General features: G+C 47.2%; 1 protein-coding gene across 2 annotated transcripts; it reads left to right on the top strand.

The window, feature by feature from the left end:
* Positions 1–555: 555 nt before the first annotated feature.
* Positions 556–27,425, top strand: Rgs8 (regulator of G protein signaling 8). 2 transcript variants are annotated; one of them, XM_052200663.1, is made up of 5 exons: positions 556–590; positions 5,120–5,221; positions 6,093–6,157; positions 25,383–25,549; positions 27,243–27,425. In XM_052200663.1, exons 1-5 carry the CDS (start codon positions 571–573, stop codon positions 27,423–27,425), a joined length of 537 nt encoding a protein of 178 aa, XP_052056623.1. In that variant the 5' UTR covers positions 556–570. The 2 variants fall into 2 exon arrangements, with proteins under 2 accessions (XP_052056623.1, XP_052056622.1); XM_052200662.1 differs by lacking the exon at positions 556–590 and adding an exon at positions 2,586–2,611.
* Positions 27,426–27,594: the final 169 nt, after the last annotated feature.

Here is a 27,594-nt window from a genome sequence, read left to right on the forward strand (position 1 = left end):
CTCAGTCCCACAGCCAGCGGCAGAGCTCATTAGGAAAGTACCCTTCCCGGGATTTTCAGCTACTTGGTGGCCCGAAAAGAGTTAATACCTACTCTTGGCTGGGGGGCAGAGCAGCTGCTGTGGGCTGGGGAGAGACTTCTTCTCCCTGAGCTGCAGCCAAAGGAGCTGCAGGTTAGTGGGGCCGAAGGAGGGGAGGAAGGCGCAGGATGCGCGCCAGGTCAGCTCTGCTTGGGGGCATCTCCTGCATCCTGCCAGTGAGGATGGGCGTGCAGACTGTGCCCGGGAGCTGAGCCGCCGCCTGCTGGGTGTAGGCTGCTCCAGTATTTACTGGATATGACAGGCAGAGAGAAGAGCTTTTGGGGCCGCTTGCTGCCTGGCTCAAGTGGTGGGAGGTGTGCTGTACGTGCATGCTTTTATGTCTACGGCTATGCATGCGTGATCCTAGGTGTCCCTGCAAACATGCCTTCCACCTGCCGACGATTTCACTGCTAAAAGAAAGATCCACTCTCTCCTCAGAGCTCCTTCACCCGACACATCTCTGACTATCCACTTGGCAAAGACCCTCAGGCCATGAGGACCGGGCAACGACAGTAAGTATTGGCTCTGCCTTTCTCCTTTTCTTTCTGGGGTGTTGGAAAGCTGGTTGCATTATACATATTTAATTAACCTGCCTCTTCATGAATATTGATTGCTTTCTCCCTGCTGAGCTTAATTTCTTTTCCCTTCTTTATAAATCTTTGCTTCCCCCCCCCCCCCCTTATGTCCCCTTCTCCACCTTGAGTATCATCTTTTTCTACACTATCTGCTCCAGTCACTTGTGACTTGGTGCCCACTTGTAAGGATTCATGCATTATTTGGGGGTGGGGGTTGACACATCCATATTTGAACTTCCTGGTCTCTGGGACCCCTTATCTGTCTGTCCCTTATAAGTCAGTCTAGGGCTAAGTGGGCTAAGCTCCCCGAGGGCTCTGGATCCCGGAATAGACGAGGCAGCTGGGCAGAGTGTCCAGCTCGGTCTGATTTGTGAGTCCAAAGCTGACCTCACACAAGGGGTGACTTGGGAGGTGCTGGAGGGGGTGCTGGAGAGGAGACAACTGGATAGCACCAGCGAGCTAGTGTGGGTTGACAGCAAGAAAGGGAGGGAAGAGAGGCAGGCAGGGACAGAGCCAGGAGTCCCCTGCCCCGAACGACCTTGCCTGTGCTGTATGTGCTGTATGACGGTTGTGACCTCTGGTCTGATCAGCTACAGAATAATGAAGGCCCCTGGCAAGATCTCCCCTCATGTCCCCTGGGGATGTATTCTATAAACAAGAGGAAATGAGGCGTAGGTGCCCAGACATGCTTTCTGGAGACCCTTAGAGCTGTAAAGGGCTCCGATGGCCCCACTTCTGGAAAGCAGGTGCAATCCCAGTTAGGACAATGATTAAGAAAATGTCCCTGTTGTTAGAGAACGTGACCCAGTGGGCCAAGCCTTTACCTAAAGCCTGATTTTTTTTCTGTTGTTGTTGTTGTTTTCTGTTTTGGGTGTTAATAAAGTCACCCTTCTATTTTGCTACTGATATAATTACTCTGAAAGTGATTTGTAAAAGTGTTTGTGAAATGTTCAGGGTAATCCCAAAACCCTTTAAATGGTGCAGACGTGCAGGATTCTTATTTATCCAAATTAGGTTTCTTTTAAAATGGATTCTACGTTTGGTGGCAGGGTTCCCCAGGGGAACCTTTTATGGATAGGTAGGTAGCTCTTCCTCTCAGCAATCTTTTGTGGGAACAATGGTCTGAAACACTGCCAATGATTTCCATGGGAAGGAAAGGCTACAAGCCAATCATCCTCAGTCTCTGTATCCCCTTCCCCCATCCCCAAATCTTCCCTGTTTTAGGTCAAGAATGGGCCAGGCTGAGGAAGGCTCACCCTGTTATGAGCTAGAGTGACTTGCATATTCATTTCTTAGGCCTGTGTCTGGGATCCCTGCCAAAGAGCATGCCCAGTGGTGAGGGTGTCTGATGGCTTACCTCCAAGTCCCTTCAACCCTCCTCCTTGCTTCCCTAAATCTGGCTCATTTCCACCTGGGACAGGTGTCCTCGGAGGGAGGTGGGAACCAGAGCAGCATCCAATCAGATTATTTTGGAGCAAGTGCTGACCTCTCCTCCCTGGTCTCTTCCGGGCTGGTCACTTGGGCATCGGTCTAGTGAGATAAAGAGAACAGTAATTTTTGGGTTGCAGGCCCATGCCTCCCTAAGGGTACACGTCCCAATTTTGGCTGATGGACAGTGGTTGGGGAAGTAGGAACTTCTGACCAACAGTCAGCAATGTGAAGCCACCTGGCATTTGTTCCCACTGGTCTTGGACCGACTGCCCTTGCTAAGAATGAGCTGACATTTGTGGGATCGAAGTGCTCCGATGGCGGGAGAACCATTGGAAGGGTGTATCTTGCAGACAGATGTGAGGGGGTGAACCCTCTTACAGCAGACTCTTTGATTTTAGGTGAGAGACCGTGAGAGGGTAAATCCCTGAACCCAGCAGTCTTAAATCCTACCCCGACGTCCCTGCCAACCAGCCCAAGGGGTAACCATAAGCGGATGCCTGTATGGCTGCCTTACTGATGCCACGCAGGTAATGAACTGACACCTGTCTTCCTGCCCTGCCCCTCTCTTCTCTGCCCCACCCTCTGGTCTCTCAGCTCGCCTGCTGTAAAGCTCTCCGGGGTCCTCTTGCACTAGTTCTGCTGGGCCTCCAGTGTGTGCACTGCGCTTTTCTTGCCTTTGTGCTTCTTACAAAGTTATAGCCTTGCAAGTCGGACCTGCGTCAGCTCCATGCCCTTCTGGTGATTTGGTAGAATCTCTTGGTGGTGACTTTTGGGGTAGGAGAAGGGGCTGTGCATGAACTTGTATGAAAATCTATGAGTTCCTGGGACAGGGGTTTGTAGAGAAGGATGAGGAAATGATCCTTCCCTCTTTTCCTTCCTTTTTCCTTCCCTCTCCTCTTCCTTCCTTCCGTCCCGGCCTACTTGTTCCCTTACTTCCCTCCTTCCTTCCTTTTTTCCTTTCTTCTTTTCTTCCTCCCTTCTCCTCCTTCCTCCCTTCCTTCCCTTCCTCCTTCCCTTCCTCCCTTCCTTCCTTCCTCCCTCCCTCCCTCCCTCCCTCCCTCCCTCCCTCCCTTCCTTCCTTCCTTCCTTCCTTCCTTCCTTCCTTCCTTCCTGCCTGCCTGCCTGCCTTCTCTTAACCTCTCTTTCCTGTGTTTGCTCCCATCATTTCTTACCTGGCTTAGGAGATTGCAATTCACCTCTTGACTAGAAATACAAGAAAATCATTTGGTCTCAAGAAAATTTGCTTTTGTGAACTATTTGAACTCCTCAGAGTGGTCTTGGGAGCAAGCAGTGCCCTTTAAACTTTCCTGCTCCTGACCTTGGCGCGTAAAAGCTGGTGTGGATTTGCCTCTTTCCTAGAGCCCTGTTTGTTGCTCTTCAGGTAGTGACCTGACTGTTTTGATGATTGATGATCCTAAGGCACCCGAGTCAGCTGCAGGTTGGGGCCTGACCTGTGGTACAGCCTGAGCTGGACCTTTGCTTGAATTCACAGCAGTGATGATTCATAGGGCTTTTAATCAGTTGCTTGAATGGCCTGGTGCAGGGTACCCTGTGATTTGTAACAGTGAATGGACACATAAGATGCTCTCTGTTTCAGGAAAGAGAATAGCTGTCGCAACCCTTTTGAAATGCCACAAAATAGACAGAAGCACAGTGCAGCCTGCCTGGGAGGAGAGGTGGGGCAGAGACCTGCAGGCAGATTTCCTGTGGGAGAGGATATTTCTGGAAACTTGGATGTTCCAGCTCCAAGGGGACTCTGCAGAGATGTGCTGTGGAATACAGATGTCCGTCCCTGCCAAGTACAATGCCATCTCAGTAGACACATGTCAGATAAGATTTCTGTGAACAAAGACAAAGAACAAGCCAGGGGATGGAAATCCATTTGAAGTGAATGGAAGAGAATGAATTGGATGACTCCTAGCTCCCCTATCTGGTTTTAGGGTTTGTGCAAAAGAGGGAAAGGAAGACAGGCCAGAAGGACTTGCTTTTGGCATGTGAAGATGACCTGTTGTAGGGCTGTTTCCATGGTGATATCTACCGTGATGCAAATGGTAATTCCTTTTTCAAGTCAGACTGAAGATCCAGTCTGGTTGTACCAATTTTCCCCCTCCGTTTATTTTTGCCCTCAGTGTGAGGAATTGTTATGGCTAAAGGTAAGAGGTTAGCAAACTTCTGTTGTCAGGTGCCTGAGAGTAAATATTTTCAGCTTTCCTACATGCTGAGTGTATGGTCAGTGTTGCAGCTATCTAACTTTGCCCTTGAAGTTGAAGGCATCTTTAGACAGTATGTGAACAAACATTGGTGTTCTGTTCCTGTAAAACCATGTATATATACATATCCCTTGTGGGATGGTAGTTTGCCAGCCCCTGGTTGAAGGTAAATAGGTCAGTTTAAACAGGCATAAACTATCCAAGGTGACACTGGCTCTCCTCTGTGGGTGGCACCCGTAGTTCTCAGATCCCTGTTGGTCCGAAGTCATTTGTGTGCAGATAGCCTGATGAGGTGGGATGAACTGAGAGAAAGTGTTTGGGAACTGACCCTTTCCCCCTTGAAGCCCCATACTCTGTGCTCTGACCCTCTGTTGTACATCCCTGCATTTTGAGTCACCCCTCTTCTCTGTGTGCAGGCCCTGCTGTCATGGCTGCCTCTGCCACCAACCCTGTTGCTTTGCCCTGCTAGCTGGAAAGCAAAATGTGCGGATTGTTACTTTGTAACTGCTGCTGCGTTTCCGCTCCCTTCAGAGAATCCTAATTTAGAAGTTCTCCCAAGCTAATGGCCTTCATTGCCTTACCATCAACTTGCCATGTCAGCTTTAAAAAGCTTTCAGCCTTTAGGGGAAGGGCAGAAGAAGGGCCCCACACTTGTTCTTACTATTTCTATAGTGAAATAAGGTGTGAGCACAGCTTTTGCCTCTGTTCTTGCTGATGGACTCTTCCGGGTCACCTGGAGTGGGGAGGGCAGCAGGTCCAGGGGTCCTTCCTAGAGCTGGCAGTTGTGGTCATGACACCCCCTTCCTTCTGTCCCCACCACTGCAGGAACAAAGGCATGAGGACTCGACTGGGGTGCCTATCGCACAAATCAGACTCCTGCAGCGACTTCACAGCCATCCTTCCTGACAAACCCAACCGTGCTCTCAAGTGAGTAGAATGTCTTGCCGTGCGTTCCTGGGCACCCACACTCTGGGGTGTCTTTGGGACCTTGTTCTGTAGCGAGTTGATAACCTGACAAACCATAGGACCATGAATTCTGGTCTCTTGGCAGCTCCTTTTCTACCCCTGCATGTGAGTGATAAACAGGCATAGATCCGGTTGGAAACCTCGTTCTCTTAAGAATCCAACCTGCCCATTTTGCCTGAAGTCGTGGATGGGGAAGAGCACTTCTTGACTCCACATACTTGTCAACCTGAGCTCTCAGTTTGGAAATAAGCATCCAAAGTTATTCTAAAAATATACTTAGGTTCAGATCATCTGGATTCAGCACCTGCTCTGCGCAGACTCTGTACTCAATGATGTCACAGATGTCACCTTGATTCACCCCCCCCCCACTCACCTATGTAAGGAGCATCGCTGTCTCCATTCTAAGAGGTGAAGACTTTGAGGTGACAGGAAGAGGTAGAGTTTGTGACCAGTCCCCCCCGCCCACCACCACACTATCACCTTGACATCTTGAATTACATAGCTCCATGCCTTTATTGTTCAGACCAAAAGTAATATATAGGATTCTGAATACCCACCAGAGGCAATTCTTTTTTTCTGGTATGGGGGAAGCAAAGCCAGGACCCCACTCTGCCCAGTCAGCACTTTACCTCTAAGCTACAGTCCCACCCCCACCTAGAGGTTTCCCAGTTATTGCTTGAATATGTACCTGTTCACAGCAGCAGGACTGCAAGACTCCAGTACGGTGTGCATTTGCTCTCCACCAATCCACGGAGTCCTGGGCGGATAGGAGCCATGGTTGGGGGAGAGGCGATGTGTCAGAAACACTCAGAGAGATGCTATTGCTTCCTAGGAGACTCTCCACAGAAGAAGCAACAAGGTGGGCAGATTCCTTTGACGTGCTGCTCTCTCATAAGTGTAAGTAGAATTCAGGCCGCGTCACATTGAATCGAATCATCCACGTGGCAAGAGGTGCCGTGAATGCTTCCTAGGCTCGGGACCTAGTGCTGAGACACCAGTCCTCCGTGGTCCTGTGCACAGCAGGAAGAGCACATTGCTGAGAAAACTGGTATTTCAAATGAAGTTAGGTTAGGCCTGTCCTTCCTGTATTCTGTATTCTGTCCCAAGATGCCCCAGGTTCTCAGTCATTTTATTATGTTACGTTATATATTAATTATATTATCTTAATTATATTACATTAATTATATTATTTATTAGATCTGTGCTTTCATTATTGACCTATCTTGTTTACTGGATACTTGGGTGGTCATGGTGGAGTCCCTGTTTTTTGTTTTTTGTTTTTTTAGCAGATGTCATTAAAAGGGACTTTGCTTTTCTAGGGCTGGGAAGGTAGTTCAGTGGTTGAGTACTTGCCTATTGTGAGGGAGGCTCAGGATTCAGACCTCTCCAATCCTCTTTTGAAACAGGGTGTCTTATAGCTTAGGCTGGCCTCACTTTGCTATCTAGCCAAACTCAGCTTAGGATGGCCTCAAAGTCAGGATTTTCCTGCTTTCATCACCACCTTCCAAGTATTGAGATCACAGGCATGGCCCACCATGGCTGGCAGTTCAGCAATTTTGACCAGAGAGGATTCAGTTTAGGTAACTAGAGTGAAGGGCTGCCTGGGGGTAGAGGATCTCGGTTCCAGGCTAGGTCTCATAAAGGAAAATGACCCCGTTCCCCCAGGTCACTGGAGAGTGCTCATTTGACTAAGTATTTTAGCCATCCCTTGGACTGACAAAACCCCACTGCTGTCCCAGCTGCATGTGTCCCCCCAACCCCCATCCCTGGCTAGAACGACACTCCGCTTGCCCCACCTCCTCTCTCCTCCTCCTCTCCTTAGTGTTCAGTTGCTGTGTCTTTGTTCCCTGCAAGACAGGGAGGGTTGTGCACACTGCAGTATGCAGAGGGCAGTTATCATTAAGGGTAACTTTTCAGCTCTTCCTTCTCAACACGAGCAAGTCGAAATCCCTTGGGCTCTGAAATCCCTCTGGCATTAAACGGCATGAGAGTGGCGAAGCAGGGGCGGGAAAGGAGAGAGGGGGTGTTCTGAGGAGACAGGAAGGGTGCAGACAGACATTCAGTGCTCCTCCTCGGTTTGTCACGGCAGCATGAGATCTGGGAGCAGAAGGGCTGCCTGCACTTTTGCTGCATTGCTCCTACATTGGGGAATGCGCTTCTGGACAGTTAAACTGAATGTTGTGGTTGGGATTCAGATCTGTGACCTCAGTGGTTGACCTGGCTAGGTTACTGGATGCTGGGGTGGTCATAGTGGAGCTCTTCGCTTTTTAGCAGATGTCATTAAAAGTGACTTGGCTTGTCCAGGTTCAATCCTCGGCATTGCATCTTCATCATCATGGTCGTCGTCATCATCGTCATCATCACCATAATACAAAATCAAGTGATTTTGCTCTTAATTTGATGAAGTTATGTCCTCTGACTTTGCTTCTTGTTCTTAATAAACAAATTGAGAAATATTTTGTGTGTGCGCATGCGTGTGAGTGGGAGTGTGTGTGTGTAGAGGCCAGAAGTTGCTGTATCTTCTTCTATCACTCTCCACTTTATTTATAATTGGTTTATTTGTGTGTATGTGTGTACATATGGGTGTGTGGGTGTGTAGGTGTGTAGGCTTGTGGGGTTATGCCTGCCCCAGTGCACTTATTGTGTTTAGCAGATAACTTCTAGAAGTCGGTTCTTTGCTTCCATCCTGAGGGTCCTGGGGATTGAATTTTGGTGCCAGGCTTGGTTGCAGATGCCCTTACCTGCTCAGCCAACTTGCTAGCTGTCTACATTGTTGTTGTTGTTATTGTTATTATTGTTGTTGTTGTTGTACCAGTTAGGCAACATTAGCTGGCCACTGAGATCCAGGAACCGTCCAGACTCTTCTTTCACACTTACATTTTTATGTAGGTGCTGGGGGGGGGGGTCTGAATCCAGACCCTCACGCCAGCACCACAAGCATTTTACATCTGAGTAGATTTAAAAATAAGCGGCAAGATCTCAGAGTAAGCGCACATTATAAAACACTCGTGAGTTTGGTATTCCACGGGATATACTTAGGCAGGAAAATAATTCAGCGTGGAGTGTGCAGCATACGTGACAAACAGCCACCGTGCCTCGACAGCAAGCTCGCAGGGTGAATCTGCCAAGGTAGCGGCACACGCGTGGTGATAGTTAGAATTAGGTAGTAATGCATTTCTAAAAAGGAGGTTATTGATTATTTTCCTGGAGTCTTGTTCTGCAGAGGAAATGTCACCACCACGCTATGTCTTCTTTTCGGGCTGGCTTTGATTCAAGGTCGTCTTCAAGTTCCGTTTCTATTTCAGCCTCAGCTCAGGTCCCCCAGGCTGTTCCCTCAATTCTAAAATGGGGTTAGAGATGCCTGTGTGTGTGCCACCATCAGCAGACAGGAAGCTAAACAACGGTCAGAACGGTGGCCTCTTTCATCCTCAAGATGTGATGCAGTGATACCGTGGCTGTTTTTTCTTGATGATACATTTATTTATTAAGTGTAAAACATACAGCTTGAGAGTAAACTTTGTGTCCAATTATTAATATTAAGCCAGTGTGAGACCTAGAGATTCAGTGACTCTTAGAGCTGCAGATGTGTGCTCCTCCTGTCAAGGGCCCCTTTGGTTCCCAGGAACGCTGTGATGGGGATCCTGTTACCGGGTCACAGCTTTGCCAAAGTAGGAAAAACAAAACAAAACAAAACCCAAAACAAAACAAAAACAAAAACAGCTTTTTTGAATGAAAGTTCTTTAATTCTTCTTGGAATCCAAGGTTCTGTTTTTTATTTCTGCTGAATACAGAAATACAAAGCCAACGATATGAGAGTTCTTAGGAAGAAAGGGGTACTTAGGGTCACTGGCAGAAGAACTCTAAGCTTTTAGGGTTTGGATGTTTATTAGCCCAGAAAGCTATGAGGCAATCAGAGCCCAGGTCACCTAAAAAGGTGCTGACAGCTTTCTAAAACTCTCATGAATTTGGACTGGTATCGTGACTCAGTCGGTGCTGATGAAACTTCTCCAACGGGATTTCACATGTGCCTGTCCCCAACAGCACTAATGGGACGTGTGCAGAGCTTCCAAATGAAGACACTTAAGGAGCAAAGAGTACAGAATTCCTGCGTGGCTGGGACCCAGAACAGTGGGGGTTAGTCTAGAACCCACTTTCTCTGTCATTCTTCACACCGAGGTATTTCTCCTTCCTAGAGGTTTCTATTTTGTGGAATCAGATAATTATCTGTCCCACCCCCATCCCTTCTCAACCTCTGGAGCATCTTTGCTTCCCTTGTTCCGATGTTGTTTAGTTATTTCTTAAAGGCGTGCCTGTTCGTTGTGTGCACGGTCTGCGCAGCAGGGAGGTAATGCAGGAGGAAGAGGCCATGGTCTATCTCTGATGGAGAATGAAGGTCTTTGAGAACTCAGGTTCTCAATGCTCACGATAAGGCAAGGAAAAGAACCAGTGTTCTCAACACAGGCCCGGTGGCCTTGGGATTGCAAACAGAACCTTGACTTACAGCACTGCTCTTAAATCTGGCTTTCTAAGTGCCGGAAATCCTACTTGTCTGGGACAATGGTTTCCAGTAGTCAGGGACCAGGCTTTCAGACATTTAAGTGAGGAATAGGAACTACTGTCAGATCTATGATCCTGATTGTGTGTGCGTGTGCGTGTGCGTGTGCGTGTGCGTGTGCGTGTGTGTGTGTGTGTGTCCCATTTACTCCTGGAGATTGAGGTGGCCCTAATAGAAACCTTGGCTATTTAGGAAATCAGATTTCTCACTTGTCCGACAAAGGAGCTGGAACTCAGAGGCTGAGTTTAGTTCTGCTCTGAACTCAAAGCATTCCCAGGGTGTTCTCTTGGGCAGACGTGAGGCTGGGGGATAACCAATCATCTGTGGCAGGTGCTTGACTAAGCACTGCCTCTATGGTTACATAAGCGTGCTTTTACCTGAAAATGGTTCCAGCAACCCGAAAGGGGACCCGAGTACCTGTGCTCTTCTTCCTTCCAAGCACTGCATAGGCTCACATCTCAGGGAGGAAAAAGGCCACTTTACTATTTTCAAAACCTTAGAGTTAAAAAAAATGTGGGAGGAAAATACTTAGAGTCGTCTTATTTTCATCGTATTTGTTTACAGATGAGCACAGAGGAAAAGCGCTCATGGAGTCTAAGAGGTCATCACTTGCTAAGTGCTTTTCTTAAAACCAACAAATGCAACTGAAATTGGCATTGCTGATGGCTTCATTAACTAGATGGGTTTCTAATATGTGCTAATTTGGAAGCTTTTCCCTGTTCATCCAATTATAGTTAGACTTGATGTCTGAATCGTGCATATAGTCTGCCCTGAAGGGGGATGTGTGTGTGTGTGTGTGTGGGTGGGTGGTGTGGTGTGCTTGAGTATGAATGTGTGTGTGGGGTGGGCTCTGTGTGTGTGTGTGTGTGAGTGTTTGGGGTGGGCTCTGTATGTGTGTGTGTATGTGTGTGTGGTGTGGTGTGCTTGAGTATGAATGTGTGAGTGTTTGGGGTGGGCTCTGTGTGTGTGTGTGTGTGTGGTGTGCTTGAGTATGAATGTGTGAGTGTTTGGGGTGGGCTCTGTGTGTGTGTGTGTGTGTGTGGTGTGGTGTGCTTGAGTATGAATGTGTGAGTGTTTGGGGTGGGCTCTGTGTGTGTGTGTGTGTGTGTGTGTGTGTGGTGTGGTGTGCTTGAGTATGAATGTGTGTGTGGGGTGGGCTCTGTGTGTGTGTGTGTGTGAGTGTTTGGGGTGGGCTCTGTATGTGTGTGTGTATGTGTGTGTGGTGTGGTGTGCTTGAGTATGAATGTGTGAGTGTTTGGGGTGGGCTCTGTGTGTGTGTGTGTGTGTGTGTGGTGTGGTGTGCTTGAGTATGAATGTGTGAGTGTTTGGGGTGGTCTGTGTGTGTGTGTGTGTGTGTGTGGTGTGCTTGAGTATGAGTGTGAGTGTTTGGGGTGGGCTCTGTGTGTGTGTGTGTGTGTGGTGTGGTGTGCTTGAGTATGAATGTGTGAGTGTTTGGGGTGGGCTCTGTGTGTGTGTGTGCACGTGCCTAGAAGTCTTTCTGCTCTGAAGCTAATACCCAACAGAACCAAACCTCTGAATTTGTGGGAGATCTATTCTGTCAGGCAACTTGAAGACAGGAAAAAAACAGTGTGTTTACCTTTTGCTTTTATTTTTCGTGAAGTTTAGGCATTTGCTTCTTTGTCCTGTTTGTAGAGGGATATTTAGCACTGAACTCCGAAGAAATAGTCTCTGCTTTCTCCCCTTTTCTTTCTTCTTTCCTTCCCTCTCTCCTCTTCCTCCACTACCTTTCTCTTTCTCATCTTTCTTTCTCCTCTTGCCTTTGCCTTGCTCCTGTATCCACCTTCCTTCCTTCCTTCCTTCCTTCCTTCCTTCCTTCCTTCCTTCCTTCCTTCCTTCCTTCCTTCCTTCCTTCCTTCCTTTCTTCCTGGACATAAAATTTGAGTTAAATTGTAAGTAACCCTGCAGGTTTATACCTGACTCCACTGGGACTGCCCAGTGCCTCCCTCGGGGACGGATGTGGAAGGCCATTTTGTTTAACAGTTTGCCTGGAATCTGATGGACGGCTTCTCTTCACTGGGCCTGACTGGTCCCGGGGAATGATAAGTTGGTGGAAGCAGGACCACAGAGAGAGAGCCCTTTCACAGTCACAGCATTGTCTGTCTGTCAAACAAGGCCAATGGAGAAGACTGTGCAGCATAAAGCTCAGCCCCTTCAGGGAGCAGTCGAGATATAAAAACAGAAAGTAAGTTAAGCTGTTCACACAGTTACTTACGTAGAAGACCTGAAACCAATGATCAGATAAAAACTGAATGATGAGCTCCTGGGGTCGCTTTGCTTCGTTCATCTGGGCAATCCTTAGCTCCAGGGCAAATAGGCAGGTTTCCACTTCCCATGCGACTCTCCCCACCCTGTTTAAGACAGACAATTCTAGAGAAGTCTTATTCAAAGTGTGAACCGAGGCGTCTGCAGCAGCACCTGCAGGAGCTTGTAAGAAACGAACATTTTTAGATCTTATCTCAGACCTGTGGGAGCCGGAATCCCTGCGGACTGGAGACTGGGGTATGGTTTTCCCAGGGGTCTTTCAGAAATGCAAGTCCCCTGGACACTTTAGAAACTCAGCTTTCAATCACAGGTATGCAAAACAGGAAAGGACAGTGCCCTGTCTTTTGGGGTAGCCCAGGCTTTTGGGGAAATTTTGTATTGTATAGAGGGCCTTGAGGCCTCGGTCAGCATCTGCCTGTAATGGGGCATCTGGGTATCACAGGTCCCGTGTGTGTGTGTGTGTGTGTGTGTGTGTGTGTGTGTGTGTGTATGTGGTGTGGGAGATCCCATAGGTAAGAAAAAGAATGAAGGAAGGAAAGAGAGGAAGAGACGGACAGACAGACAGAATAAAATAAATGGGCAGAAGCTGAGTTAGCTACGTGGAGTGGAGATAGGTGGAAAGAAGCTTCTCAGCTCCTCTGTCACGCTGTCAGCACCGCTGTAAGCTTCTGTACCTTTGCTGGGAGGAGGGCCAGGGCTATGGGCAGCTCTTCAATGCCTGTAAAAGGTCTGAACAGAAGTAGCTGTGCAAGTTCCTAATCTCCCTCCTGTCCTCCATCAGCTCTGTGACCTCATGCCTGCCAATCACCTAATGTCAAGGAACCTTGGTTTTCCTCATCTGCGAAAGGGGAATGAAGGCTTGTATGGGGTAAGAATTCAGTACAGTTGCTGTTCCCCAAATGCTAAACGAGGTGACTGGTACGTGGAAGTACTGGACTGGATGAAGGATAGCTGTCTGATTATTTTTGCTATAACACATTGAATTACTGAGAAAATATGCATTTTGTGAATTCCATGTGCCTGAGCTAATGTTAAACTTACTGATCCTGTGGACAGCTTGAGGCAGCAGGGGAGAGGGAGGGGGAGGGGGAGAGGGAGAGTTCCCAGTGCAACTTGATGTTTCTTCTTACTTAGCATTCCCAAACTTTTGGGACTCCCTCTTGTCTTACCACCCACCTTCCTTAATGAATGTAGGACAACCCTGTTGCAAGTGGAGTTTTTTTTTTACAAGCCTATGGGATGAAAGGGTCCCAACTGTATTCTTGCATATAATGCATCTGAGAAATATTCTTTCATACTGAATCTTTTAGGCTAGGGACTACTGTCTGTGAGGCTTTATAGTACTTTGTTGTTGTTGTGTTTTTTTTTTTTTTCTTTTTGAGACAAGGCTCCACTATGCTGTCCTCTAACTCACTCTGGCCTTGAACTCACAAGAGATCTGCCTGCTTCTGTGTCTCGAGTGCTGGGATTAAAGGTGTATGCAACCACCACCTGGCTTTATATTCTTTATTGGGTTAATATGATCTCTGGGATAGCAGGTATAAGCTCTGCATGGCTTTTCTTCTGCTCCTGTATCTTAGGAATAGGAAGTCTATTGTTATTCTAACACACACACACACACACGCGCACACACACACACACACACACACACACACACACACACACACACACGATATATACCAGTAAAGTAGAGATCATTTAAGAAAACCAGTAGTCATAAGTATGATATTATAATTAACATTTGCCAGCAAATATAACTGGCAATAGTTTGTTCTCTAAGTAAAATCCATACATAAATCTTGATTAGCTGCAGCAATTTACTTCAAAACCTTTGCCTCACCAATGACACAGAGGAGGATTCTGACCCTGATGTGATTCTCACTGCAAAATTCAAATCAGTAGCTTGGTTCCGAGTCCAGCAGGGTTTGTCTTCTCCAGTAGCTAATGCACCTTAGCTTGTATAAACACGTTTTCCTCTTCCCATCCTCAGCTTGACTTTGGATTCTATTCAATGGACTCTTTTCTCCCATTGATCAGGAATGCAAGAGGACGCTGGTTTTTGAGAGAGTACTTCGGTAAACACAGTGTTTAAAAATAATTTTTTTCCTTGTTTGTTTTGTGTTTTCCCAAGCCTGGGAACTGATCGAGGCTCAAGTCCGCCCCTGATGCCAGCTAAATCGGGACTGCTGGACCTTGAACTGTTACCTAAGCCGCCCTCCCTGCTGTACCAGCTGCACTGCTCATTCATAGTGACCCAATTTCTCCCCTTATGTAAGCACCCCGCAGGAAAGAACCAGAGGGAGAGAGAGGCAGCAGCCGGCAGCATGTGCGGCCACGGCATGTTCTTGGAGGTTCTGTGGCTGTTCGAAAGGACGCCAATATCCTGCCCACTGTTCCAGGAATCCTGAACACATGCCTGTCCCTTCCTGCTGCTGGCAAGGCACCAATCTCAGAAACTTTGTGCTGTTTCCAGAGCCTTGACTCCTAGGAGGGTTATTCAAAGAAAGCTCAAGTGCAATGCTAATAAAATAACTAGAAGAGGGCCTCCACCTCCCTCCTCCTCCTCTCCTGTTTTTCTGAACTGTTCACTGTCTGTCCACTGCCTTATTGGCCAGGACTGCATTTAGCCTTATACATTCAGTTCTGGATCATAATTCCCTTAGAACATGGGAATAATAGTCACCAGCAAGCATCAAACATTCCCTGCTTATAAGTCAGGCTCTGCCTGTCTCTTGTATGTGTAAACCCAATGTAGTCCCCATAACCCTGTGGAGGAGATGCTGCTGGTATCTAGTAAAAAATGCTGGAATGCATTTTTTATTAGATATTTGCTTTATTTACATTTCAGATGATATCCCCTTTCCTTGTTACCCCTCAGAAACCTCCTTATACTCTCCCCCTTCCCCTGCTTACCAGCCCCACCCCTCCCACTTTCCTGACCTAGCATTCTCCTACACTGGTGCATCGAGCCTTCACAGGACCAATGGCCTCTCCTCTCATTGATGTCTGAAATGGTCATTCTCTGCTACATATGTAGCTGGAGCCATGGGTCCCTCCATGTGTAGTTTTTGGTTGGTGGTTTAGTCCCTGGGAGCTCTGGGGGTACAGGTTGGTACATATTATTGTTCCTCCTATGGGGCTGCAAACCTCTTCAGCTCCTTGGGTCCTTTCTTGAGCTGCTCCATTGGAAACCCTGTGCTCAGTCCATTGGTTGGCTGTGAGCCATGGGTATTTTGATCCCCCTTCTAAGAAGGATCAAAGTATCCACACTTAGGTTTTCCTTCTTCTTGAGCTTCATGTGGTCTGTGAATTGTATCTTGGGTATTCTGAGCTTCTGGGCTAATATCCGCTTATCAGCGAGTGCATACTGTGTGTGTTCTTTTGTGATTGGGTTACCTCACTCAGGATGATATTTTCTAGTTCAATCCATTTGCCTAAGAATTTCGTGAATTGTCTTTAATAGCTGAGTAGTACTCCATTGTGTAAATGGTATCTGCATTTTATAGCCAGCCATGAGAACCAAAGACCAGAGAGGCCATACCTCTCTACTCACTAGCTCACACCAACTACTGTGTGTCAGAGCCAGAGCACAGCTTCAGGGGTTGCCCAAAATGTGTGGGAGCTCAGGAGTAAGGTTCTAGAGTGGGGTTCTGGATCAGAGCTCTAGTCTTCCCCAGCTAGTATGCAGACAACACAGGTCTCTAGCTTCGGCAGACTGCTAACGCAAACCTGGCCGCCCCTAGAGATAACAGCAGATGCCACTGAACTGTTTAGCGATAAATCAACACTCTGCATTTGGAACCGATTATGGTTTGTAGACAAACAGAAGGCAAGGAGGAGGGTCCTGCGGAGGGAAAGTGAATGGTGGAAGGACAGGGGAGAAAAATGGTAACAGACAAGAAATAGAACGAGGGGTGGGGAAGGATGTGGAGGAACCCATGCAAAGCTTGCTGGGCGGAGGGTGGGGAGAAAAGGAGTGAATGAGAAGAAAACCATTCACCGCTCCTGTCCCCAGTATTCACTTGCTGGGTCACATCAGCAAGAGATGCATGTGGACCAGGAGCAAGTGGTCTGTCCAGAGGCTGTTGTTGCCTCCTGCCATCTGCTACTGGCAGGAGGAGGCAGGGCTCCTGGGAGAAGGAGGCAGGGCTCCTGGCAGGAGGAGGCGGGGCTCCTGGGAGAAGGAGGCAGGGCTCCTGGCAGGAGGAGGCGGGGCTCCTGGGAGGAGGAGGTGGGGCTCCTGAAGCAGTGGAGCTCCCTGAACCCCTCAGAACTCCCCACCCCCCACAACTCACTTCCATTGTTCCAGGGTGGAACTTCTCTTTGCTCAGTGACCCTTCATGGCCCATCTGCAGTGACACTTGCTCTGGGGGTATAAAAAGGGTAGGGGGAGGAGGTTGTGGCTGAGAGCGATTGGCTAGGGAAGATGTGTGAGTTGAGAAGCCGAGGGCAGGTACATCTGCATCTGCGGGCCTTTGCGATGGCTGTGTCCTTGCTGCCATCTGTTCTTGTTGCTTCTCAGGTCCAGACACCAGGAGAGTCCATGGCAACAGGGTTGTTCCTCTCTTTATCTGGCCCCTCGAACTCTCTTGAAATCTCTGATAACTCCACAGTGGTGTGAATGCTTGGGTTTAGTTCTTGCTTAACCCCCCATCCCATTCTGAACTGCAGGCAACCAATGGATTTGATGCCTGGAAGAGCGCAGTGTATTTCTAAGGACACTTGTGGTCCCTGACTAAAGGCTAGAAAGGATGCTCGGGAAGGTACAACGGGACGCTTGAGAAGGGCAAGCTAGCGCTCTCTCAATGAAAGAACCACTGACTGTCGGGGTTGCAGGATGGAAAGAATTTAGGTAGACTCCAGGCTCTTGGTGATTCCTAATAGCCTCAGTTCTCACCATAGAAAAGGTGACGGGAGGTGCCCTCCAGCTGGACAAGCCCCAAGTCAGTGAGCCAAATGGCACCTTTGCAGGGCTGTGCTCAGTATGTTGGCCTGACCCGGGTTACCACTTATCCTATCTTTGAAGAAAGCGGCCATTGGAGAGAGGAAAGGCATGCGCTGATGTCACCCAGATGTGTAGGCAAATCTACCTTGCTCCTTTTACTGGCTTAGCAACCACAGGCAGTTTTATACTCAGATCTCACATTCCTTTTGTAAACCAAGCCTAAGGACTGGCACTATTGACTGCTCATAGTAGGTACCAGGCAATTTTTGCATAGATTGCTTCATTTGATCTGTGCAGTGCACTGGGTTCCAGCACGGTCTCCATTTTACAGGGAAGATTTCCATCTTGGGCTTCAAGATGCTAAGAGTACTCTCCCAAGGTCATATGGGATTCAAAACCAGAGCCCATGTCTTTGTCTCTTTCTGTATGTGTACATACGTGTGCAGATATACAAGCACATGTGTGCAAATGCAGGTGTCTTTTGTCAGGAGCCACCCACCTTGTGTTTTTGTTTTGTTTTTTGCTTTTTTTGGTTTTTTTTGTTTGTTTGTTTTTGTTTTAAACAGAATCTCTCACTGACACAGGCTGGGCTGGCTGGGCTGCTTTTTGTTTTGTTTTACGCAGACTCTGAGGACCTGAACTCAGGTCCCTGGGCTTATTCAGTGAGCACTTATTGGCAGAGCCATCTCTCTAGCTCCAGAACCTTTCTCTTAATCACATTGATGCCATGATGCGTTGGGTTATAAAGTTAAGATGACAATGGCCTGGAGCCTGCCCTCCTTAAGGAGTAAGAGTAAGCAAAGGAACCGGTGGTAAAGACAGAGTCAGTCAGGGGCGGGGACATATTTGAGATGCATCTTATTGGACAGCCTGGACCTTTATTCTTTGGGGGTGAGGTTGCTGGGAATGAGGCCGCACCAAGAAGTCATGCACAATCACCGCCTCACTTTCCAGCCTCTCTAAGGTAATGAGCGTGAAAGAACAATATAAAATAATGGATGGTGTCCTCATGAGTGCCGAATGTGCTATGGAGAGACACCTGGGAGAGTAGCAAAGAGTCAGGCGGCCAGCTAATGTGGGGGAAAGGAACCTAAGTGCATGCAGCAGGGAACAGAAAGCAATCTTGATAGCTTAGACTTTGATTCCTGGAGAGAGCTTCCATGTCCAAAGAAGGGAACAGAAACTTCTTATTTGGGGATATAGCCATCTTTAAAGAGTCCTTGACCCTAGAGAACAGCCATTTGGGAACTGGAAGTTAGAACAAAGAAAGGCAGAAAAACAGAAGGAACTTTAAAACAACGCTGAAGTCAAAATGCACTCCTTGAAACACTCCCCACAAGCATTTACAGAGCACTTACTTTGCCCACACCAAGTGCTTTCTGAACCTCGTGGCAGAGCCATAGAACAGATCTTGATGGTTTCACCATTTGAGAAGAGAGAAAAACAAACCTGAGGGAAGGCAAATGACTTGCCTTGGTCACGTGATCCATTAGTGGCAGGAAAGCCAAGTTAAGAAGCAAGCATTAGCTTAGGGGGATGCAAAGGTGGCTTAGCTGTCTAGAGCACTTGTTGCTCTTGCGGAGGACATAGGTTTGATTCCCATCGACTAAATGGTGGCTCACAACCATCTGTAACCATCTGTTCTGCAGATCAGACTCCCTCTTCACACCTCTTGGGAGACGGGACACACATGTAGTGAACATACGTATATGAAGACGAAACATTCATACACATAAAATAAATAAATCTAAAATAAGGAAGATGTCAACATTAGCATATGTGTTGGTGGCTTTCCTGGCTGAGTGACAGCAGTAGCCGGTAGGATGGAGAAAAAAAAAATGAAGAAAGCCACTTAGGTAGAGAAGGATCTAGTTTAAAGAACACTGCATAGACACAAAGATGGGTGTGGGCCTCAGAGTTTGATGAATTGCACTGCAAGAAACTAAAGGAACTAACTGCACAGGTTGGAAGTTTGAAGGGATGTGTGTGGTAAGCTCTTAGGCAACTCGACAGTACCCCTGGGTTCGCAGACAGCCTACCAACGATAACCAAGTCTACCCACAAGTGGAAGCAGCAGAGGCCTCACTTGAGAGCACCAATTAGAGCACAGCCAAGCCCGCACTTACGTGTGACCTTGCCCAACACATTCACCCTTACTGGTCTCAGGATCCTCACTGTAGAAGGAGGGAATAGATTCGAAGACCTTTTCCATGTAGAGTTACTGCTCTGTTGTAGACCTAGCCTCATCAGATACCCCACCTCCTCCTTCCCCTCAACACCATCACTGCTACACTTCCTTCACATTTCCTCTTCTCCTCCCTCCTGTACCTACCGAGGTGCAGCCAGGGGCCTCCAGGGCCGCTCACACCTCTGGTCACTGTTCAGACCAACAGTCTCCACATTTAGGAGGCCCCCACACAGAGGCCACTTCCTCCTTCATTCAGAGGTCTCTCCCCTGGTCTTCTGCAGGGCAGTGCACCCACCTCCATCTTCCTGGCTCTTTCCCTGTCTGAAAGAGAGGCCCAGCGAATTTGAGCTTGTTAACTACCGATCTTTCTAAAGTGTATCACATTACACTAACGAGTGTTTTAAAGTTCTCACCTCTGTACGTGCGGTTCTCTCTTCTGAAATCATCTTCTCTAGCACGCCCTTCGCCCTTCCATCTTGCTTGTTGCTTCCCTTCTCCATTACTTCCCCCAGCAGTTGAGGAGCTCCTTCCTTCAGATCTTTAATTCCAGACTTAATTGAGGGGACTTGGGGTTCCTTCAGGGAACCTTGTCCTTCCCTGCTGTCGAACTTACCCACCACATCATAATCATCCTGATCATGTTTTCTTCCTTTTTGCTTCCACCTACCTTTTGCTGGTATATTGGTTAATTTTCTTATCGCTGTGACAAAGTATCTGGCAAAATCGACTTAAAGAAGGGTCTTTTGGCTTACGGTTGGAGGGCATAGCCTAGCGATGCAGGGAAGTCATGGTGTCAGAGGTGTGAGGTAGCTGGTCATATTGCGTCCACATTCCAGATACGAAAAGAAATTAAGTGTTGGTGCTCAGGCCACGGTGTGTGTGTCTGTTCTCTGCACCTGTTAGAATGGCTGGGTCACCTAACAGGGTGAGTGCACGGATCCATAAAAATGGAGCTGTTATTCCAGTTAATAACCCGTAATCTCTAATGCGGCGTGCTGTCAGCTATGAGGTCAGGCATGTTCTTTCTCAGCTTCCATAACCTTCTCTGTAAGCTGGGGAGAAGGAGAGCCACCTCAGGGAGTACAGTGCAGGTATAAGCTCTTCTAATCCCCACCAAGACCTACCAAAGCTAGGATCTAGGTGAAGAGAGATAAGGTCTGTGCCTTAGAGAGCTGGGGCCATCGAGGCTCTCCGTAAAGAGCTGCTTACTAATACAGTAGAGGGAAGCAGAAATGCAATGTTCTTTATCTACGGCTCCATTTAGTGTATTCTCAAGCATCTGTTTCTGTTTAGAGGGAAACAAAACAGAGAGCTTGAACTCTCCCATTTAAGAAATTTAGTTCCCTCTAGCTTAAAAACTGCCAGAACATGTCTGAGTCACTTCCCAGGCCTTCTAGACCAGTAGCTCTCAACCTGTGGACCATGGCCTCTTAGAGGTAAACTGACCCTTTTACAGGGGTTGCCTAAGACCACCAGAAAATGGCTATTTACTTACACTTCACAAATGTAGCAAGAATTACAGTTACGAAGTGTTAGGAATTGATGCTAATGAGATTTCTGTCTCCAATTGGTTTTTGGTTGGTCAATGGCTGGTCAGGATGATAGAAACAAGACTTTTAGGCTCGTGGAGGAAGAAAGAAGGAGGAGAGGATCCGCCATGAGAAGGGATAGGACAGAACACTCTGGGATGGAACAGGAGGGAGGAACGGCCAAAATGTAGGTGCAAGAAGGAAAGCAGCCCCCAGAAAGGTTGCCCGGAAGTGTCTTGGGCAGCAAAGATAGGGAGTCACCCAGAAGGAACCAGGGCAACAAGGATAAAATATAGATTTAGGAGGTGCTAAGTCAAGAATGCTGGAAGGGAGTTTTAGAAATGCCCAGCCACTGAGCTAGTCAAGATATATCAAAATTAATCTGACTTTTATGTGTGTGCCTTTCATTCACGAATCCAGAGAGCTCTTGGGCAGGTGTGCACATGTGACCTGCCAGTAGCCAAAGCGGTTTAACTAACTCACCATAACAGATAGCACCCAACAATGAAGTAACAAAAATAATTTTTTGGTTGTGATCACTACAACATGAGGGCTGGTATTAAAGGGTGGCAGAGTTAGGAGGGTTGAGAAGCACTGGTCTAGATAAATACACAGTCTGAGGGTCGCTCGTGCTTTTCCAACTCTCTCTCTGACTGCAGTGGAAAGTGTGTGAAGATGGGGCAAGTACCACATGACCTTGTCTATTCATAGCACCTAGGAGCAGATCTTCTTGAGGTTTAGAGTGGTTTAGGGGCTGTGGAGAATAGGGAGGGAAGGCAGGAGAGAGGGACCTGGAAAGGTTGTTCATAAGGTATAGTTAGAAAGGAGCAAGAATGTCTGGGGTATACAGGAGGGTGACTATATAGTGTATACCAATGTATCATACAAGCCAGACATAATGGCTCATACCTGTAATCCAACACTTAGGACGCTGAGGCAGAAGGATTGCTTTGACTTGCTATGAAGCTGATATGGGGACATAGTTGGTTCAAGGTCAGCCTGGGCTAAAAAGTGAATCAAACCAAACCAAACCAAATGTGTTATACATCTCTGAAAGTTAAAAGTATTTTGAAAAAAATTAACACCAAGAAAGGGTGTTTAAGTGTTAGATTTAAATATTACACACTGTATTGAACATATATTTACCTCATTATTATGCATGATTTCTATGTTTGTATACATCAATTAAAATAATTTTATTATGAAAATTAACCACTGCAGAGAAAAAGAAGGCAGGATGTGGGGAGAGTCCTTGGGTTTCCCTGTGTCTCCTGGAGATCACTGCTCAGAGTCCTCCCTTGCTGACCCAGCCTCTTCTGGGGCTTTTGTCTTCCCATCTAACCTCTGCTTGTAGCTCCAACTTCAGAGGCCTGTCTGCAAGCAGTGACTGTCTCCTGGCATGTGTGCTTGTAAGCACATCTGAGTTTACTCCAGAGCATGTAGAAATGTCTGTATGTCCTCCACGGGGAACTTTGAGGGCATAGAATGTGGGAGGGTCCCAAAGAGGGCGTCCACGGGATGCTAAGGGGCAGTCATTTTACGATTTGTTCTCTGGTGTATTTCACCCAGTGTTTGCCTGGAGCCTGTGTCATGGGCAGCATCAGAACTGTGTAGACCCCTGGTCTGAAATCCATATCAGATGGAGTGAGTAACTCTCAGGCCTGAACCCTGTGGCTCATCGTTTGTCACTTGGTTTCTTAATTTATAGTGTTTCTATTGTTTTCTTTCCTAGGGCTTTGAACTGTGTAGAGGTGGGTGTGGAAGGTACCTGGACATCCCTCTCTCTCTCTCTTGAACCTAGATCATATCAGTCTTTTCTTCCTCCCCCTGGCAAGGAGGGTTTTAATTTCCATCCTGTCCAGTGGGAGGGAGCCTTGTGTGATATTCTGATTTCCCCATCCTGGATTTGTCCTAGGCCTTGCGTGTGGTGCTGTGACTTAAGCTGGTTATCCAATGCAGTGAACAACGATGCCCCTTCCATGCAGATGTCCCTTCCCAGGATGGGATGATAAATCACACAACCACCCTACTTAGTCATTTTTAAAACACGCCCCCCAAAGCTTCAATCTCTGGGAGCCCCATGAAAATGCTCTTATTGGGCTGGGGAGAGGGTTCAGCAGTTAAGAGCACTGGCTGTTCTTCCAAAGGACCTCTGCGATTCTCAGCAACTACACGGCAGCTTACAACTGTCTGTAACTCCAGTTCCAGGGGGATCTGTCACCTCCACATAGACATGCATGCCAGCAGGCACCAATGTACATAAAGTAAAGATAAGTAATAAATTATTTAAAATAACAGAAAACACTTCTCTTTCTCAAGTCCTTGTCTCTTGCCATAAAGGGTTGTAACTTATAGGATTGTTATTCTAGTGTGGACACTGAAATACCTACTCTGGGTAATGTGTGATGGAGACCCCGGCGCTCAGGAGGCACAGGGGCATGGCAAGCTACAGGAAAGCCTCAATTACAATATGGTCAGTCTCTCTAAATAAATAAATGTAAATAAACAAAAAGAAGGCAAACATGTAAAATGATTTTTTCTATCAGGAGAAATAAATACATCCTAGAATAAACATTTTAGGGCCAGTGAGAAGCCTCAGTGGTTGTAAAGGTTGTAAAGGTTTGCTGTGCAAGCCTAATGACCTGAGTTCAAGTCCCAGAACCCATATAAAAATGCCTGGAGAGAACTGTCTCCACAAAGTTGTCCTCTGATGACCACATGACACATGACACGTTACTTTCCACACACATGATACAAATGCAGACAGTAACAGTAACAACAACAATAATAACTACATTAAAAATAAATGTTTAAAATCTCATGTCCCTCACCAATGCCCTGAGTTGTCTTGGCTAGGGCCCTCTCCTGGCATATAGCAGTGGTTATCAGATGCCCAGGTCATTGATGACATGGAATTAAAAAGTGCTGGAGCCTGGGTTAGTAGGTGCTTTCTTTGTAAGGGTGATAACCTGAGTTCAAATCCCCAACATACATGCTCCAGGCTTGGAATGTGGCTGCACATGCCTGTAACCTCAGCATTGGTGGGGAGAAACAGTTGATTCCTGAGAGCTTGCTGGCTTTAGGAATCAACTTACATAGAGCAAAAGTGAGCTTCAGTGGGAGACCCTCTCTCAAGACAACAAGGTGTACAGTATCTCGTTCTGGCCCCAGCATGCCCATTCATATGTGTGTACAACTGCACAACCATGTTTATGCAGCAAACACACACACACACACACACACACACACACACACACACACACACACGCAAGAAGGTACAAATTTGAGCCCTGCTTATAGGCCAGCAGCAGACTACTAAGGTGGAGAGGTGGGGACATACCTCAGTGGCAAAGCACTTGCATGGTATACCGGAGGGTTTGGGTTCAATGCCCAGTACCCAAAAATGGTAACATTTTGTCCTTATATTAGTTTATGAAAGAAATAAAAAGGGTCCTTGAGTCATTTTTTTTTAACCAGGTTGGCACCTTATTCTAGGCTGACCTTCATTTTGAAGACCTTTCCAGAAGGTTGTCACTGTTATTCCAGAGTTAAGACAGTTGATTAAAGACTTTTTCAAATAAAAGCAACTACTGGAAATCTAGGCTATAAATAGCTGTTATTTCCTCCTGAGCCAATGTGGTGATTCTCCTTGTGTGGCGACTGGAAGCGCTGCTTGGCAGTGCATACAACATTCATTAATAAGACAAAAGCTTGGGTCAGCCCTTAGATACCGAAAAGTTATATGGCAGAAAAGTTATAATTAAACTCAATTAAAGCATACAACTTGGGTCAGTGAGATGATTTAGCAAGTAAATGCAAAAGTTGCAAAGCTTGATGGCTTGAAGGTGGTGTTCAGGATCCACACCTAGTTGTTGTTTGGTGGAGGTGGAGGTGGTGGTGGTGGTGGTGTGTGTGTGTGTGTGTGTGTGTGTGTGTGTGTGTGTGTTCATATTAGGTCAGAAAAATGGCTCAGCAGGTAAAAAGTGTTTGCCACCAAGGCTGACCACAAGTCCTTTGACTTCCATGTTCAAATTGTGCAAATTGATTTCCATGTGCAAATTGTCCTTAAGCAAATTTCCAAGTAAGATAAGAACAGACTAAAACACCAAATGCATGCCTTCAAAGGTTTTCTGAAAGGGATGGAGAACACTGCAGCCGAATGTAATACAGACTGGATTTCTGTTGGATAGTTCTCTGATAGTGGAAAAGGCTTGGCCCTGAGACATTCGTGTTTCCATCCAGTGTGTCTTCTCTCTGGTGTGGACTCAACTTAGGGTATAGAATAGATAGTGCCTATTACCTCGGCTTACCAGCAGACTCGGGGTTCAGCCAACTCCGCATTAGTGGAAGGGCAGTAAACTCTGAGGGCTTAATCAGAAGTGACCTCTGTTGTCACTACCGGGATTTAACATTTCCCCCAGATACTGCACACTGGCCCATGGACAAGAAGCAAGGCTTGCTCCTAGGGCGGCTGTGTGTCATCAGGGGATGTGGAGAAGTGACAGGCTTGGCTTGGCTAGTGAAGATGCTGGCAAATTGGTATTGTGTCTCCTTCATCTGCAATCTTTGGTCTTAAGATTCTTCCTATTTGTCCTTTTTCTCACCTCTTTCTGCATCCACAGATGGGGTGGCAGCCTTCCGTGCCTTCCTGAAGACAGAATTCAGCGAGGAGAACCTGGAGTTCTGGCTGGCCTGCGAGGAATTCAAGAAGACCAGGTCAACGGCAAAGCTAGTCACCAAGGCCCACAGGATCTTTGAGGAGTTTGTGGATGTGCAGGCTCCACGGGAGGTGAGTTTGTCAAGACAGTTATCTCCTGAGGTCATGGGGCGTGGGGTTGAGCCATGTTCTGGGATTGCCTCCTTCCAATGGGCTGCTTAACTCTGATGAGTTGGATTGGGATGGGAGGAGGGTAGCATTTAAGGAGTGGAAGCCCAGAGTTTGTACAAAAGGCCCTATTATTCTAGGAGTGGTTTTGCTGTTTGCCTGACACGTGTTGCCCAGGATGTGTTTTTGCCCCAGTGATTTTGCAAGAGTAAGTGCCAGGGAGTGCATGTCTGTTTTCCTGTTGAAGGCAGCACTGGGGCCTCTGAGGTGACTCATTGGGTAAAGGTACCTGCTGCTGCCAAACCTGGCAACCTGAGTTTGAACTCTAAGACCCACATGATGCAAGGAGAGAACTGACTCCTGAAAATTGTCCTCTGATCCTCCACCCCCCCCCCCACATACACACACACACACATACACACACACACACATACACACACTACACCACTAAACAAATGAACAAACATGCGATAAACATCTTTTAAGGACAGCAGAGGTTAAGGGAACAAGTACCCTCTTTTTAAAGGATTTTGTTTGCAGCCTCAGTTCTGCTGAGATGTGGGACCATCCTCAATTCGTTCAACCACTCTGAACCTTGTTTTCCCCAGTATAAGAGAGGATACTGTCACTCCAAGTGTTAGGGATAAAGCACCTCCTGAGCATTTGCCACTGCTCTTGAATGAATAATTATAGGCATTTTCATTGCTGGATTAGAATTATGTATAGCTGTTCGGAATTTTAATACAGCATGCCCCTTGGGAGGGTTTAATTGAACAGTTTGCTCTCTGTATTTTGGCAGCGTTGACTTGGGTGTAAGGTCTTTACTGGTTAGGTAGAATGCTATTAGCCTCCAATAGTGACATATATACAGAGATGTACATTTGTTTACCAGGGTCTGTCTATATTGGGCATCTGTTGGCCTAGTTAGTTAAGAAAGAATAAGAGGGAATGTTTAGGGGACCTTCGTTAATGACTGGCTTGAGACATTAGTCTGGTATCAATATTCCTCATTAGGCTTTGTAGATTTGAGGATTCTTGCCACAGTTCTCTTTCCTACCCCTCCTTTTAAAGACAAGCTTTGTAGTCTCTCCTTTCTCTCTCTCCTCTCTTTCTCCTCTCTCTCTCTCTCTCTCTCTCTCTCTCTCTCTCTCTCTCTCTCCTTTTCTGTCTTCCCCTCTCCCTCTCTTTTCTTTTCCTTCCCCTCTCTCCCTTCCTTTTCTTCTTCCCTTTCCCTTTCCCCTTCCCCTTCCTCCTCCTCCTCCCCTTCCTCCTCCTCCTCTTCCTCCTCTTCCTCCTCCTCCTCCTGCTCCTTCCTCTCTTTACAAAACTCTGCCTTCCTAGAATTCACTATGTTGACCAGACTGGCCTGTAATTTACAGAGACCCAGATGCCTTTGCCTCTTGAGTGCTGGGCTTAAGGCGTAGGCCGCCAACCCCAGCTAATCTCTAGTTTCCTCACTCACCTTATTTACATCATGAAACTAAGCCTATCTGGACTTCAGCCTCCACAACATTTCTTCTGGAATCCCAAGGAACAAATCCCATGCGAGCAGTTTAGTGAACCTAAAGAATGAGGTGCTGCTGTTGATGGGCTCATTGCCCAGTAGGTGCCTTGACCTCTGAGGACCTGTGACCTTGCTCTCTGTTTGCATCTCCAGGTGAATATCGATTTCCAGACCCGAGAGGCCACGAGGAAGAACATGCAAGAGCCATCCCTGACTTGTTTTGATCAAGCTCAGGGCAAAGTCCACAGCCTCATGGAGAAAGACTCTTACCCTAGGTTCCTGAGGTCCAAAATGTACTTAGATCTGCTGTCCCAAAGCCAGAGGAGGCTCAGCTAGACCTCGGACGGGGACTCTTGGAAGTCACTGGCTTTCCTTTCCCCTTGCTGCCAAGACCATATTCTAATGTGAAAAGTCATAGATGTCCAAAGGCGCTGGGGTTTGGGGTGGAAGGCTGGGGGGTGACAAGGGAATGAAGGGCTTTTCCAAAGTATGACCCAGCCGATGG

This window comes from Apodemus sylvaticus, chromosome 12, assembly GCF_947179515.1.
Source record: "Apodemus sylvaticus chromosome 12, mApoSyl1.1, whole genome shotgun sequence".
In the NCBI taxonomy this organism is placed as follows: Eukaryota; Metazoa; Chordata; class Mammalia; order Rodentia; family Muridae; genus Apodemus; species Apodemus sylvaticus.